The 13,677-nt window shown below is 40.5% G+C and overlaps 1 protein-coding gene across 1 annotated transcript; it reads left to right on the forward strand.

Annotated features, from left to right (window-relative positions):
• Positions 1–4,248: 4,248 nt before the first annotated feature.
• On the forward strand, positions 4,249–12,013 carry cox5b.2.L (cytochrome c oxidase subunit Vb, gene 2 L homeolog). The gene is given in 4 exon segments (NM_001091587.1): positions 4,249–4,372; positions 8,483–8,553; positions 10,413–10,512; positions 11,656–12,013. Coding segments are annotated over 4 exon segments (396 nt in total). The 5' UTR covers positions 4,249–4,260; the 3' UTR covers positions 11,769–12,013.
• The last annotated feature ends 1,664 nt before the right edge of the window (positions 12,014–13,677 follow it).

The raw sequence follows: 13,677 nt of genomic DNA on the forward strand, positions 1-13,677 counted from the left end.
TCTTTTTTTTTTGTTGTCTTACTTTTGTACATGTTTGACATGTTCGAGGGTTAATTAACGCTCGATATTCGACTGGGGAATTAAAATCCTTTGAATGTCGAAGTCGAAGGATTTTGCACAATTCGTTCAATCGAACGATTAAATCCTTAGAATCTAACGATTCGAAGGATTTAATCCATCGATCGAAGGATTATCCTTCGACCAAAAAAAGATAGCCAAGCCTATGGGGACCTTCCCCATAGGCTAACATTGACTTCGGTAGCTTTTAGGTGGCGAACTAGCAGGTCGAAGTTTTTCGAAGTTTTTTCTTAAAGAGACCGTACTTCGACTATCGAATAGTCGAAGGTTTTTTAGTCGAAGTAGCCAAAAAAACCACTTCGAAATTCGAAGTATTTTTTTCTTCTATTCCTTCACTCGAACTTAATGAATGGGCCCCTTATTGTCTGCTGTTCTTCTCATGTGGGCCCAGCAGCCTTTCTGCATGTCACATTTATACGTGTTGTGGTCACAGTCACAGCTGTCTTTTGTCATCGGTGCTTGGGCAGAAGACGTTGCCATTATATACAGAGCAGGCGTATCCAACCTATGGATCTTCATCTTTCTCTTACGTCTCCGGGGGACCAATGGGGTAAAGCTCCATCCTCCAGGAGGCAGGACACTTGATTACAAATCAAAAATGGCTGTGCCTGGACTACCTAGGCTTTACCCCTAGCATTTCGGGTTCTGATTCAGTTTTTCGAGTGTCCTGTTCAGAGGAGGTTGGACCAACATAGGTCTTTGAGGCAAGCCACCCAGATCCAAACCTGTCTCTCCAGGGAGCTGGCCCGGGCTGGGACAGAACCCAATGGAACTGTGAGTATCACTGATTCCTCCGAGTGGCGCCGACATATCGTTGACTCGGACGGACACTTGACTCGGATCGGACGTGACGCCACGCACATCACGCAAGATTTCGGCCATTTTAATTCTCCTGTACCACGAGCAGGAATGCAGTAAGGTGGTGCACAGCAGCAGAGCAGCTTCTCAACCTGTCACACAGTGAGACCAGCTGTACTGAGGTGCCAGCTCCACTCCATTAGGCAGAGACCTATCACAGGTGACCTCCTACCTTCCCTAGCACTCCATCTGGTCACATGGCAGAAGGTAGGGCCTGGGCACTATTTCCCTGGGGGGGGGGGAGGGACATGCAACAACAGCTGCAGTGAGAGCGCAGATTAAATATTTTGCGTGCACTAAATGTCACACAAAATTCCCAAGTGGACAAACTGATCCTCTCTGCCTTTCTTGCTCCCCTGGGGGGAGTACTCCACCAGCTCCCATACTCAACCTCACTGCCCAGGGGAGTCGGCTAACTGTTCCCCCACTAGCAGGAACCTCTCAGCTCCACGCATATTGAACCCCCAGATCCTACTTGATAAAGGGCCTGTGTGCCCGAAACATGTTGTTTGAATAAACACTTTTTGCAGCTAGTACTGCTTCAGTGGCTCATTCACAGTTCCTGTTTTCCATATGCATATTGCGACTACACCTGTGGCAGGGGTGTGTACTGCAGAATTGAGCCTACAAATTAACCCACGCTTAGCCATCTCTACTTTTGGATTGAACCCCCAGATCCTGCAGCACCCTTATGGGCAGTCTAGTTGTTTCAGTTGCTGGCATTCCTTTCCTGGCAGACTCCATTGCCGGTTCTATTGCCAACTCCATTGGGAAGGCCATGTCGAAACTTGGCGAACTGCGCACGACAAGCGCAAGCGTTTAGCTCCGTAACACTCTGATGCCTCTCCTCCCACGGTCACCTCTGATGTATCCATAGGGTCGGAATTAGAGAGTGATGTTCTCTTCTCTCCTTCTCCATCACAATGTGGAGGGCATCATCAGAGCAGTAACTGGTTCTAACTGGCTAATTCTAAGCAACGTTTTAGTTGATCTTCATTATTTATTTATAGGTTATTAATTATTTGCCTTCTTCCTCTGACTCTTTGCAGCTTTCAAATGGGGGGTCACTGATCCCATCTAAAAAACAAATGCTCTGTAAGGCTACACATTTATTGTTATTGCTACTTTTTATTACTCATCTTTCTATTCAAGCCCTCTCCTGATCATATTCTAGTCTCTTATTCAAATAAGTGCATGGTTGCTAGGGTAATTAGGACCCAGATTGCTGAAATTGCAAACTGGAGAGCTGCTGAATAAAAAGTTAAATAACTTAAAAACTACAATAGATAGAAAATGAAAACCAACTGCAAATTGTCTCAGAATATCACTCTCTACACCATACTAAATGTTAACTCAAAGGTGAACAACCCCTTTAAAGCTTAATACAGCACCAGAGCAATCCTCACAATCCAAGACCCTTCTTAAAAAGAAGCGAAAGTCTACATCCTGCTTTCCATCATATGAATAACTCCTCTCTGTAATCCAGGACGGATGAGATTAGCCAGATAGGAAGTTCCAGGCTACACACAAGTTCTCCAAATTCTACCCATTGGCCAAAGAATTGATAAAGAAATGGTGCAATCTCTACAGTGGATGTGCCAGTCTCTAGGTTATCCAAGACCACTACCTTGCCGGTGACAGATGCAGTGGCTTTCAAAGATCCCACAGACAAGCGCCTAGAGGGTTTCCTTAAGGCTATATTTTCAGCTGGGACCCAGCACCGCTGATACTGACTTAAACCTAGTCCTGTCTCATACGTTGGACAGGCATAACTCAACAGACGTGACCATTAGCCCACTAACTAACTGGTGCGATACGTATAATTTTATAGATCCATGGAGACATACATTTCCAACCTAGAAATTGCACTCATGCTACTGGGCCTCCCACAATGCAGCATTTAGAATTGATATTGCTTTAATTTCTAGGCCTTTATTGGCAGAGGTAGCCAAAACCACTTATCTTCCAAGTGGTATATCAGACCAAGCCCCCCCTCTCCCTTACTCTACGGCCCCAGGGTGAAATCAGCCCAGTGCAATGGAGACTACAGTCCAAGTGGCTACAGGTACCAGAGGTAAAAGACCAACTGATTAAAGGCTATATTTTCAGCATGTGGGTCGGCGCAGTGACTAGCCCTGGCCTCAGCATGGGTCAACAAAGCGATAGAAGCCTGGTCTTAATTCCCTGATTTTAGGTCACCAGGATGGTACTCCCAGAGTAGACCTCCTGCAATCGGACACATTACTTTGCAGAGGCCAGTTCATACCTGTGTGAGGCGGTACTAGATACGACCCAGTTTACAGCCCGCTTCTCTGCATTGGCGGTAGCAGCTCGGCACACACTCTGGCTGAAGAAATGTTCAGCCGACCTTAGCTCCAAGAAGCCACTTCCATTTAAGGGCCAGAGGCTATATAAAAAAAAACTTGATAAAATAATATCCCAAGCTACACAGGGCAAGAGCACCTTCTTGCCCCAGTCTAAGTCTTGCTCAGCTAATACCTTTCGCTGGGGAAATTTTTTCATGGCCAAAGCAACCGGACCACAAAGAGGACAAGCCCGCACAGACCTTGATTTCGTTCCAAGGTTTCGGAGAAGCATCGATCTGCACGGAGAGCGAACACATTTTTAAAGGGGTTGTTCACCTTTAAGTGGTGAGTTATTTATATTTTTATTCAGCGGCTCTCCAGTTTGCAATTTCAGCAATCTGGTTGCTAGGGTCCAAATTGATTTGAACAAGAGACTGAAATATGAATAGGCGAGGGCCTGAATACAAAGATGATAACTAATAACTATAAAGTTGAAGCCTTACAGAGCATTTCTTTTTTTAGAATTAGATGGGGTCAGTGACCCCCCATTTGAAAGCTGGAAAGAATCAGAAGAAGGCAAATAACTCAAAAACTATAAAGAAGAAAAAAAGAGGACCAATTGAAAAGTTGCTTAGAATTCCATTCCATATTAATGTATTGGTTAGCCATTCCTTTAAATGTGTTTAATTAGAAATGCAGAATACAATTTTCAGGACAAAGGGATGACATTATCCCTATTTGTTATGATATAGAATAACACCTGTCTGAGTTTTTATTCTCTGCCAGAGATTTGTGATTGCCCTGGAGTTGGAACCTGTTGCTTTCGGATTTCACGCTCATGTGCAAACCAGGCTAAAATTAAGCCCTATGCGTTTAATGCTTCGTGATCCAGTTCCTGGACTCCCCCCTCCTGGTTCCGTGTGATTGGTTTCTTCTGCAATTATAAATACTCGTTGGCGGATCCCTGCCTTGTCACTTGATTAAGTTCTCGCTCTGTGGAAGTGTTCGGGATTTAGTCATGGCTTCCTGGAGACTCTGCCAACTGTTTTATCGGGCTCTACCCCGGAATGCAGCTGCTCCTAGGACCGTGTACCTCAACAGATCCGTCCTTAGAGCAATGAGTGTTGGGGGTGGGTATGACCACTTCTAGTTTGTGGAGCAGGCGCTGCTCCATAGTCATATATAGTTGTACGGGCGTGTGTGTGTTGAGTCAAATTTAGACGATTTGTTATGAAGGGAAAGTTTTGTTTCAGGAGTGAGTTTGGGGAATATACTGCTGCGAATTGTAATTGGCGGATGGAGGGCATTTAGGAGATAGAAATCACTAGAAGGACAGCTTTGAGGTCATAGCGCTTGACTTTGGAGCTGGTAGGCGGATTAAACAATGTAGAGTTGCAAGCGTTGCACGCCTCGTTTCCACGCGTACCGCGCCAATCGCTGTTAATGTCTAGATCCTGGTACCGCCCAGATTCTTGTTAGTGTGAGGCTTCTTGCACCTGTTGCCCAAAATACATTGTTCCTGGCCTTCAGCCAACGTGTAGTGTGTGTGACTTAGTAAGGGGATCAGTTTAGGGATATCTGTGGTACAAAATGTTAAATTCACCATAGCTGCAGTGAAATGTTAAGAGGTTCAATTAGTAGACCTGGTGAAGTACCAAAACAACCCATTTTCTGGTGACTTTGAGCAGGCTTTTAGTGCATGTTCCCAAGTATTTCACTGCTTTTTTTTGACTGCCACTAAATTATTTTGTGCCAAATAATTGACACATTCGTCTGCTCTCGTACAATGGCCATTGGCACAGTGAGAAGAAATCTGTGCAGGCACATGGGGTTTTGCGTGTCTAGTATTGTTTAAATAATAAAACTGGTCATGTTACTGGAATGGGTAAGACTTTTATGCCATTTGAATAAACGAGGGGCATTTCTGAGGGTCTCGTCACCGACGTGTTCAGCTGGAAATAACTGACCGACCAAGAACAGCCTTGAATTGTCCTTTCAGCCATTGCTGTTCTAGTATTTTCATTTCCTTGGTCCTGTCAGGGAGTATCGCAAGAATTGAAATAACATTTCCCTACATTTAAATAAGTGCCATACATCGATGTGGTTTTTTTTTTTTTTTTTTTTGTTCGCTATCAAGGGCTGAAACTTGGTTTGGCTATTTGATCTGAAGCAGAGGGTAAAGCCATAGGCACATAGGTTACATTGGTTGTCAAGGTCATCCAGCCTCAGTCAAAACAACCCTGCCCATCTGGCTGCTCTTGTTGTTTGAGTATGTAATGCAGAAGGAGAAACTGGAAAAACCAGGTATATTTCATATAGTGATGGGAATGGGGGGGGGGAACTGGGTAAGTCCTGGAGTACCTATTATTTACAAATAACTTTAAATGAACATTTTGAAGTAATGTATATTGGAAGGTGGCTTAGAGCTGATTATCTTTCATAGTATAATGTACTATTCTAGCGAGCACTGCAATATTTCTTCCTGTCCCAGGATATAAGATGGGTGTTATGTATAACTTTGTCTAGGCAAAGCAGTTTACCTAGGTAGACTACAATATATATCTTTCTTACTAAGCATGCCTGAACATCTGTGTAATTCCACTTCTGCAATAAGTTACTGTATGCAGCTCTGCCATTTTTTTCAAAGTACATATCTTACAAAATGTAAATATTTTAGATTCTGTAACAGTTTATTTTGGAAGCTCCATATCAACAGACGCACAAATAACCAATACGAGTAGTCCATGGAGATTCCTGAATTCAGTAGCTCAAAAACCCACAGCTATTCAAAAGCAAGCTTTTGTGCCAAGAATAGTTTAAAAGGATCCTGTCATCGGAAAACATGTTTTTTTTCAAAACGCATCAGTTAAAATAGTGCTACTCCAGCAGAATTCTGCACTGAAATCCATTTCTCAAAAGAGCAAACAGATTTTTCTTTTATATTCAATTTTGAAATCTGACATGGGGCTAGACATTTTGTCAACTTCCCAGCTGCCCCTGATCATGTGACTTGTGCCTGCACTTTAGGAGAGAAATGTTTTCTGGCAGGCTGCTGTTTTTCCTTCTCAATGTAACTGAATGTGGGACATGGGTTTTTACTATTGAGTGTTGTTCTTAGATGTACCAGGCAGCTGTTATCTTGTGTTAGGGAGCTGTTATCTGGTTACCTTCCCATTGTTTTGTTTGGCTGCTGGGGGGGAAAAGGATGAGGGGCGATATCACTCTAACTTGCAGTAAAGAGTGATTGAAGTTTATCAGAGAACAAGGCTGGGAAATTGACAATATGTCTAGCCCCTTGTCAGATTTCAAAATTGAATATAAAAAAAAATCTGCTCTTTTGAGAAATGGATTTCAGTGCAGAATTCTGCTGGAGCAGCACTATTAACTGATTCATCTTGAAAAAAATGTTTTTTCCCATGACAGTATCCCTTTAAATAACATGCCACAACACACGGTAAACTACAAAAAAGCCCAAGCAATCTGTTGTGTGAAAGTAGATATCTTGGTGAACTTAGCACACAACACAGCATATTAAAAATTCTTTTACCAGCTTATTTCCAAATATAAAATTTAAACTAAGAAATCCACAAATCAATACAAAACTAATGTATACACAATATTACCCACATACTCTTATTACAAAGGCTAATTTTTGAGAATAAAAGCTAGGAGGTAAATTATGATCTACATGAGTTTCAAAAATATCTGGAGTGTCTAGAAACAAAGTTTGTTTGTTTTTTTTTTTAATAAACTTCTTACCCTGAAAACAAAAATGAGGAATTCAAAATTGGCAAATAAACCTGAATATGCAAAAAAAAAAAAAAGACCATACATCTTGCTAAACTTTTGAATGTTTACAAAGTTTCCAGCAATGAACTCAAAAGTTGTAGTTTACAGCAGGGGTTTTTTGCAACGAGGGCAAGATTTGGTGAGGTGAAAATGTGCGGGGGCCGACCATTCAGCCCGACATTCTTTGAACCATTAACATTAAATTACAGGAATAGAGTAATCGTAGCAGTAATATTTGGGCACATTAGTGAAATGATCTGCCACTTGGTCTATACTGCTGCCTGTGTGCTGAAGGTGTTACTTTTTTTAGTTTACTGTACTGGCACGTCAGTACCTCTATTGACACCCTCAGCCCTAAAGAAGTATGCGAAAACAGCGAGTCTCTACGTGCCAGATCATTTCACTAATGTGCCTTAATATTACTGCTATGGGATTCCTGATCGCACTGTGCTGGAGGGCCGAATTATTATTAATTTCATAATGGAGGCTGAGGGCTGGTGTAAATTTGAAAACAGGCTGTAATTGGCCCCCGGCCGCACTTTGCACATGCCTGGTTTACAGCATCTTCTTTCCTACTTGTAAAAAAACAAGATGATTAACAGTTCGACAGCTGAATAAAATGATACAATATATTGGTTGTTTCTAAATGTGGCTTGTAGATCCCAAAATATGTGTTTTACAGTTAATACAAAAACGCAGACTGAGCACATTTTATTTGTTGTAAAGTAGGGATGCACCAAATTTAGAATCTTAGGATTCAGCCAAATCTAGAATCCACTGCAAAGATATGGCTGAATTTGAGCGCTAATTTGCATATGCTAATTAGCCAAATAAAGTCGCTACATGTGAAATATAATTGGCACCTTCAGTTGTCACATGGTAACATGGCAAAACAGTCTTATTGGGTTTATTTAAAGTTCAAATGTTTTTAGTAGACTTGAGGTATGGAGATCTAACTTACAGAAAGACCCCATATCCTCTAGTCTCCGATATTTCATATAATGGATTTCATTCCTGTATCTAGCTGCAAATCTATGTTTAAATGCATTTTTGAAAGGCAATGCAGAACTAGCACTTTACAGCATCTTTTCTCCCACGTGTTCTTGTGTACAAATGCAAAACATTAGAATTATGAATAAAGATTTGGATAGTTTTATGCCCCACTTGCGTTAACGCTTCAAAATATAGGTGGATAAGAATGTTTTTGGTTGACATTTTAGTCCCTGCGTGCATAACACACTACTTTTGTTTTACAGTATAAGTCACAAAGTGTTTTTTTTTTCTCCCTGTAAAGTCTGTTCTCACTTACTTGTGGGAAAGGACATTTGGGACTGCTGTCTAATTATTGAAATGAATACTAGTTTCTCTAATAAACATTGCTAATAATCCATCATGGATATTTATCTATCTGTTTTGCATTTTATATTTACAACTACTTTTTCTTTTCATAGGTATTCCCACAGACGAGGAACAGGCAACTGGACTTGAAAGAAAAACTCTCCAAGCTATGAAGAAAGGGCTTGTATGATATGCAGTAGATATGATTTGCATGGATGAAAACTCAAATTTTTCTTGGCGGGGGGGGGAAGAACCCCTAATCCCTAATTTTTAGAGCTTTATCATACCCCAAAGTTGCTAAAAAGCCAAATGCAAAAATACGTCATGTCTAAATAATGACAGATGTACCTGAAGTACTTTCTTGAAATTGTGATCTTCATTGGGTGATCTGATAAAGTTGTGGTTTTCATCCAACAATCTGAAAAAGTCGATTTTTGTTTTGCAGCGAAAATTTGATAGAATTGAGATGTCAGAGCATCTATTGTATAATACGAATTGACGCTTTATCTTGTCGTGATGTTTTATCGCTCCGATTTTTTTCGAGAAAAATTATTGATGAATGAGTTTGATTCGTGGAAGGTAGTTAGGTCAAATTTTGTTTGTTGTTAGATTCTTGTTTTAGTAATTCAGCCCCATAATCTTCAAAAGACAAGCTTATTTTTATATATAGGTAAGAGAAGAAATAGTCTAACTTTTGCCAGCAAAGAAGAATCGCTTACTAAATGCAGTTTCATTTTAAAGGGGAAGTGATGTGCAGTAGTATGTTAAGCCCATGCATAAGATTGTTGGATCCCACATTGTTTCTATGACCAAATAATAAGTCTGTTAGCTCATCTATCCAGTCAGAGCAGTGTGTGCAGGGAGAAAAGCTGTCCCTTATTGCCTTTTTCCTCCTTCTTTGTTATTTTTCAGATGTCTTGCTTTGGTTTCTGTGGTCTTAAACCATATTGATTATTTTTTTCTGCCTTTTACTTTATAGCAGGTTTTCTTGAAAGATTACAATTTTATTCTAGTATTTGTATAGTTGAGCTTCTCCCAGCATAATGAGTCCTATACAGTTAACTATGCAAACTTAGTTTGCATAGCGAGGCAAACAAGCCTTGTCTGTAAATACCTCCCTCAGATAAAATAGTGAAAATATGTAGATGGGTTCTGTATGTTTGTTTCTGGCTCCCTGTCAGTGATCTGGAGTACACATATCTGCACAGGTTGCCACAATTGTCTCTAAAAATAAAACCAAGTAAGCATAACTTTTAAAGATAGGTTTTTATTACAAAATGGTTTGCTTGTTGCTGCCAATATTAGTGGCAGTTCACCATTAACATTTCAGCATAATGTAGACCTTGATATTCTAAGAAAATTTGCAATTGGTCGTCTTCTTTTTATTTGGTTTTATTTGGTTTTTTTTTTCAGTTACTCGGCTTTTTGTTCATCTGTTCTTTGGTTTATACCAGCAGCTATTTGGGTCCTAGGGTCTTGTTTACCCTGACAACCAGGCAATGGTTTAGACAAGAGACTGTAATATGAATAGGAGAGGGCCTGAATAGCACAATAATTTAAATTATATTATTAACAATAAAATTTTAGCTTCACAGAGCAATACTGTTTTGGCTGTGTAGTCAGTGATCCCTATTTGAAATTGGATAGGGGGAGAAGAAGATGGCAAATCATTAAAAAACTATAATTAGGCATAGGAAATTTAACTTAAAGGTGAACAGTCGCTTTAAAGACATTGCTGCTTCAGACCTTTATATTGCATGGAACTTCTTGGGGTAATCTCTAGTCATATGAGCTTCTTATTGGACAGCCATTTATCAGCTTCTTATAGAAACCAGTGCAAGAGCATGGTTTTTTTAGTATAACAGAACAATAAAAGGTAGTTGGCTGTAACCTTTTAGAAATAATAATGTAGAATAAAGATAAATTAAGAAATAAGCTTTTTTTTAGAGCTACTATAAAGTCCAAGCCTAACCTTGTTTTCTCTACAATAAAAGTTATGTTCCCTCTGTATGTTAAAATGTTTTTCCTTTTATAATTTCAAAGGATCCTTACAGTATTTTGAAACCAAAGTCCTATTTGGGAACCAAGGAAGATCCCCATATTGTCCCATCAATCAACAAAAAGCGAATTGTGGGTTGCATATGTAAGTGTATTTTAACTATACTGTACAGTTCTTAAAGGAGATGTAAAGTCTACGTTACTGCAGGATGCCAAATGTTAGGCAGCCCCCATTGATTGTACTCTCTCTGATACCCCAGACCAGTGCTCCTGTAATCTGAAAACTGCACCAGCCTAACATTTGGCACCCCCTAGAAATTTATACTTTCCTTCTCCTTTAAAATCCTTTTCGAAAGCTGACCACCATGGACATAGTGTCAATTCAATATTGTGTCACAACCCTGGCCTTTATTATATTAAGTTTGATTGCAAAGGTACATATCTCTAGGACATGGATCCTAGTCCTATTCTTCTTGGGTTTGGCATACCACCTTTCTTAGTGCCAGAATCCCTTACATCGAGAACAGTATGGTGAGAGCTTCAGTAGAAACAATTAGAACATATTTTGATTGCCTACATTGTAGGAATAGTTAATTTAACAATTAGGGGCAGATTTATCAACATGTGAGATCATAGTTTGCCACATTACTATTCATTACTATAGGATTTTTAGAAGGGAATTTATCACATCGCAAACTCTAACTCTCACCCATAGATAACTACACTTATTAGAATCCCGTATGAATGAATAAAAAGTGGGTCGATTTTTCTGTGGTAAAAGCTAATCTCCCATTTTGATAAATCTGCCCCTAATTGTCTGTTTAAAGAACACTTTAGCCATCCTGACTTTTAGATTACCACTTTAAAGCTCCATGTCTTCAAGTTGATAAATAGGTCTTTATAAAACATTACTTTATTAGTGATCTCAAAATCCATAACTGATTACTTTGCCTTCCTCTGGATCAACTAGCAGTTCAGCTATACATAAACGGTTGAACTTGATGGATAATTTTTTTTTTTCTTCCCCCCCCAACCTAAATTACTATTAGACATACCCCTAATGGAGATTTTCTCCATTGTGTTTTGTAGATCCCTAGTTTGGAATTGAAAATTATCCAAACGTTTGCAAATGGCAAATTGTCTGTCATACTAAGGGGCAGATTGATCAAAATGTTAGTCACCTTTAAGACTTCTCAGTTCATTAGTAGTTTGTTGAAATTTCAGCTTTCCTAGTGCCAGGCTGGTTGAAACCGCAATTCTGGTTGTGACACATGTTCTTGTAACTTAGGTGAAGAAGACAACTCGGCAATTATTTGGTTCTGGGTGCATGAGGGACCTGCACATCGTTGCCCATCTTGTGGTGCTCATTATAAACTTGAGCATCATGAACTTCCACATTAGAAGAAATGGCAACTTCTAAAATGATCAACCAAAGCAATCATTTCTCAATAGCTTGATCAGCCAAAGAAAATGAATGAGTAGCTGTCTGAAAGGGACCGTAGCTCTTTAAAAAAAAAAAAAAAAAAAAAAAAAATCTCCCTTTAGATTGAAACTGTCCAGCACTTAACTCAATTGTTTGTTGTGAAAAAAATGATACCACTTTACGATTGTAAAATTGAATGGCAAATAAAACCTTATTGGCTAAATCCTGTGGTTTGTTTTGTTTAACTTTAATTTTGAATTTATACTGTGTTTACTGGCCGCCATCATTTAAGTGGATATTGTGGGTACTCTAAAAACTTGTATGATTTATTAAATATGATTTGTTGCTCACTAGGGATGCACCGAATCCAGGATTCAGTTCGGGAATTAGGCGGAATCCTTCTGCCTGGCCAAAGCGAATCCTAATTTGCATATGCAAATTAGGGGCGGTAGGGAAATCAAGTGACTTGTTGTCACAAAACAAGGAAGTAAAACATTTTTCCCTTCCCACCCCTAATTTGCATACGCAAATTGGGGTTTGGTATGTGGCCGATTCTTTCTTGAAGGCTTCGGCTGAATCCGAAATAGTGGATTCGGTGCATCCCTATTGCTCACCAACCCATTGGATGATGTTGTCAGTGGCCTGAAAGCAGATGCTTATTTTTGCATCCCTGGCTTGGAGGCAAGTTGTAGTTGTATAAAAAAGGTTTGGACTCCTGATCTAGATTATGTCAATCTATTTTATTTCCCATTATTTAGTGGGTTATTTGCTAAAAAATACTATTTTTTTGGGGGGGCAAAACCTGAATTTTTAGTGGAGAGGAAGAAAAACTAGAATTTGTCAATATTTTTTATATAAAGTCTGAATCTGAACATCTGCCATCTCAAACCTGTCGAGTTCATGTATAAATCAATGGGAGATGTCCCTTTTATAATTTGCAGATATTGATCTGTGCTGGGTTTTGGCCGATAACCTGAAAAAAATCAAGCGGTTCTTGCAACTCTATTTAATGGCCCGTGGAACCTGCAGGGTAGCAATCAGGTGGGATACGAGGGGGCAGGGGGGTTGGTTCTGTTCTGAGCCCATCATTCCTGAGACTCTGAAAAGCAATTTGGCCAATAGCTCGGTAGAGGGCTTTAAATCCAGGGGTCTCAGAGTGGTTTTCTGATGGTGGCCTTGTCAATATGAGATGGGGAAAAAACAGGGGGGGCCCGCAGGGCTGATCCTATCAAATGTGGGGCCCAATTGGGACCATGTTGGCGGGGCCCCTAGACATAGTGTTGCTGGTTACTGACACACCAAGTATTTAGGAAAATAAGGGCATACAGGCACAGACTAGAAAGGAAAGGGGCAGACAAGGTAAGAGAGAGAGAGGGATGAAATAGGGGCACATAATAGAGGCACACAGGGTAAGAGAGAGAGGAAGGAAATAGGAGAGTGGACTGGGCCAATTAGTTTGGGGCAGGCTGGGCTGATTCAGCTTGGGAGCAGGCTTGGTTGGATTGGGGGCAGGCAGGGCCTATCAAGGTTGGAGGAAAGCTGGGCCTATGAGAGTTGGGAGCAGGCTAGACCTATGGAGTTGGGGGATGGGCTGGCTTATCAGAGTTGGGGGTGGGCTGGACCTATGGATTTGGGGATGGGCTGGACTCTCAAAGTTGGGGGCAGGCCAGGCAGCATCATGTGCTGAGGGAAATATTATCTGTGGTGCGGGGCCCAATTGGTCCAATAGGCCTAAGGCCGGCCCTGGCGGGGGGGGGGGGGGGGACAGGTAAAATAACCTAAAACCCTTTTTGGCATATAATTAGGACAATGGTAGTGATTGCTCTAGAGTGTGTTTACCTTTCAAGAAACAGTTCAGTGTACAAATAAAAACTAGGGAAATAGGTT

The sequence above is a fragment of the Xenopus laevis genome, chromosome 7L (assembly GCF_017654675.1).
Source record: "Xenopus laevis strain J_2021 chromosome 7L, Xenopus_laevis_v10.1, whole genome shotgun sequence".
In the NCBI taxonomy this organism is placed as follows: domain Eukaryota; kingdom Metazoa; phylum Chordata; class Amphibia; order Anura; family Pipidae; genus Xenopus; species Xenopus laevis.